Genomic DNA, 3,025 nt, shown 5'->3' on the forward strand with positions numbered 1-3,025 from the left:
CAAATTTAAGTAATTTATTGACCATTCCTTCATCTATGTCATTGATGTAAATCAAAAAAGCAAATGTCCCAAAACTGAGCCCTGAGGTACCCCACTTGTAACAACCCTCTGCTTTCTTCTGTCTAATTTGCTAACTTATCCCCCACACCTATAATGATAATTGTTTTTACAAGCCTTTTATGTTGCATCTTGTCAAGTGCTTTCTGAAAATCCAGATACACCCTTACCGTCATATATATAAGCAGTAACCTTTTCAAAGAATGTCAAAAGATTTGTAAGGCAAGATTTTCTTTTATTGAAACCATGTTGACTAGCCAATAAAATTCTAAACTTTGTTAAATGACTTTTCAAAACATTTGTTATCAGATTTCCAAAACTTTTCCCACCACTGATCTAAAACTAATTATGGGAAAAATTTATCACTTCCTTTGAAAATAGGATATACATTAGCCAACTTCCAAACCTTTTGTACCTGCCCAATATTCAAGGACAAAAAAGTAGCAACTGGCACACGTATCCCATTCTTAACTTCCTAACGTTAAAAGATGAGTGGAAGAGTTATTTAAAAATAAAACATGATGATTTATTGGGTAGTAATAAAAATAGTTCAAATATCATAATAATATAATTTCGTAATTTCAACTGAACAATCGCCGAGTTCCACTCATTATTTCTGTTAACTTAATAACGGTTTAACTTAGGCTTAGCTGTTCGGAAAGTAAACATGCTAAGCCTATCTTGGTTAAATACCTGATCTTTGGAAAGACTACACAGCAAAATTATGAATTTTTTTCTAGTAGGTCAACATATAAATTATTAATGATACAATTTTTAGTGAGCTAAGAACTCACAAATATTAATAAACTTATTTTAATCTCAAACTCTGAAAGGGCTGTCTGATAAAATTAGAAGACTTCGTCCGTCGAGAAAGCACGGTGCTCATTGGAATTGGCTGTGGAATAGCTGGACTTGAAGTGAGTTTTCTTAATTATTTTTTTCTCTCGCAGATCTAGCATTAAACTTAAAAAGGAACGTAAACGAGAAAGTTTTAAAATTTCCTTTATAAAAAATTATTATTTTTTTCTAATCGACTAAAAAAGGTTAGATAAGGAAGTCGTACTTACAGGTTTTGGTAATACTCAAATGAAGAACGAAACAAAACTGTATTTTATAAAATTTCGCAGAAGCCTTTTTAATTTGATTATGTTCATGTTTCAGCTCTAGTTGTTTTTGAATTATTATGTGATTTTTTAAAGTATGAACTTTTCTAAAAAACGTTTACAAGTACTATATTGCTTTCTTTGAGTGAAGAGATATTTCAAAAATAAATAAAATTATTCGAGTGTACTTTCTCTGTTTCTAGATGGGTTTACTAATCCATATTCTAACATGCAAATCAGCACAAAACAATTAATATGAGAGGTACATCCCATCCTATCATGAAATATTTGTTGAAGTATAGATAAGAAACTAAATTACGTCTGACCTCAAACTACTTGGTTGTCTATGGTATTAAGTTTACATTGTGGTGATTTTCCTAAAACACACATATGGCAAGTTCCTAAAAACATGTTAATCACATGAATAGGTCATATAATGATAATAACCTGGCAAATAAAATCTAATTGAAATAGTTGTAATTGAAAGGACAGAATTACTTATGTAACTCATCAGTGAATATTGCTGTATTTCAAAATAGTCCATATTTATATTCCAGAGGTGTAGACGAACATTTACGTTTAAATGTATAGTTCCTTTCTTTTCTTATGATTCTACTTACATTTTGTTGATAATAGTAAACTTTAAAGTTGTTGAAATATATATATATATGAATCTTTTTTCAGATTTTTGGAATGATTTTTTCTATATGTCTCTGTAAAGACATATAATAAACCTGAAATTACTACTGCCCTGAATTGCTCTATCTTCTCTAAACAAGATATCATAAGAGTATAGACGCAGAGTAATCTCCTGACTTCTTATTCCACTGACAAGAATCAAGATCGGGAAATACGTATACTTCTATGTAAGATTCGAGGTCAACGACCCTACATATTGTGAACTCAAATACCTAAATCGTGAGTAAATGTTCAGTGGTACTTTGTTGATTGTTTAATCTCTGCTTCTTTGGAAGAATAAGAAATGTCTCTTGGACCTGTAACATAGCCTCGTTTTGTAGCTTTACCTTTAGTGTTGTAAACGAGTTCCCAGACTTCTAACAGCCGAGCCGATGTAAGCACCCTCACACGTTGGGCAGCAGAATTCACAAATAACACGTGACTTTTAACTCTCTAATCAAAGACAGCTCAAGCATAGTTCATTATGAACTTGGCGTCCCAATCCCTCATCATTTCAAATAAATCTGTAAAGCCGGTATTCAACAATCAACAAATGTTACTGAACTTCTACTCACAATTTAGATATTCAAATTTGATTTATACTTTCACGCTATATTGTGTAATTATTGTTAGATATTAGCGTATTATTGACACATAAATAAATAAGTTATTTTTTATATTTACATTTTCATATAAACACATAATTTAACTCAGTAATTTTATGCAACATTCAGTTTTATGACTTATGTAAACTTTAGATATATGGAACTACCAGTTCCTTGTTTATGAACTAGGTTTTGAAATGTTTAGATATGAAACTATATACAAAGAATAAAAAGTATATTTTGATATATATTTCTATTTTGATGTCATCAGTAATGTTTTTACGTGCATTTTCTTCTTTTACCTAATAATCGTCTTGTAATACATCTTTATTAAAGTTATACTACACATTAAGAAAATATTATCGTTAGACGAACCCACCCTCCCATATAAAACACATCCAAGGAGGTAGGTATATATATCAAGTGTTAACTAGTGTTATGTTGGTGAAATAGATAGTAAACTTTTGTAATATTGTACGAAAGTACACAACAGCACAATAACTAAACATCTGTACAAATGTGCTTTTAAAAAATGTGGATATTTTATAAACTATGATTATAGGCGTTTACCCCTTATAAAAA

The 3,025-nt window shown here is 30.2% G+C and overlaps 1 protein-coding gene across 1 annotated transcript in view; it reads left to right on the forward strand.

Annotated features, from left to right (window-relative positions):
* LOC111083253 (CD151 antigen-like) overlaps positions 1–2,552 on the forward strand; it is an 11,633-nt gene extending 9,081 nt beyond the window's left edge. The window contains exons 3-4 of the mRNA XM_022379630.1: positions 891–974; positions 1,845–2,552. Of these exons, the coding sequence (XP_022235338.1) occupies positions 891–974; positions 1,845–1,889 (129 nt within the window). The 3' untranslated portion in view covers positions 1,890–2,552. The remainder of the gene's footprint in view (positions 1–890; positions 975–1,844) is intronic.
* Positions 2,553–3,025: the final 473 nt, after the last annotated feature.

Source organism: Limulus polyphemus, unplaced genomic scaffold (genome assembly GCF_000517525.1).
Source record: "Limulus polyphemus unplaced genomic scaffold, Limulus_polyphemus-2.1.2 Scaffold8764, whole genome shotgun sequence".
In the NCBI taxonomy this organism is placed as follows: Eukaryota; Metazoa; Arthropoda; class Merostomata; order Xiphosura; family Limulidae; genus Limulus; species Limulus polyphemus.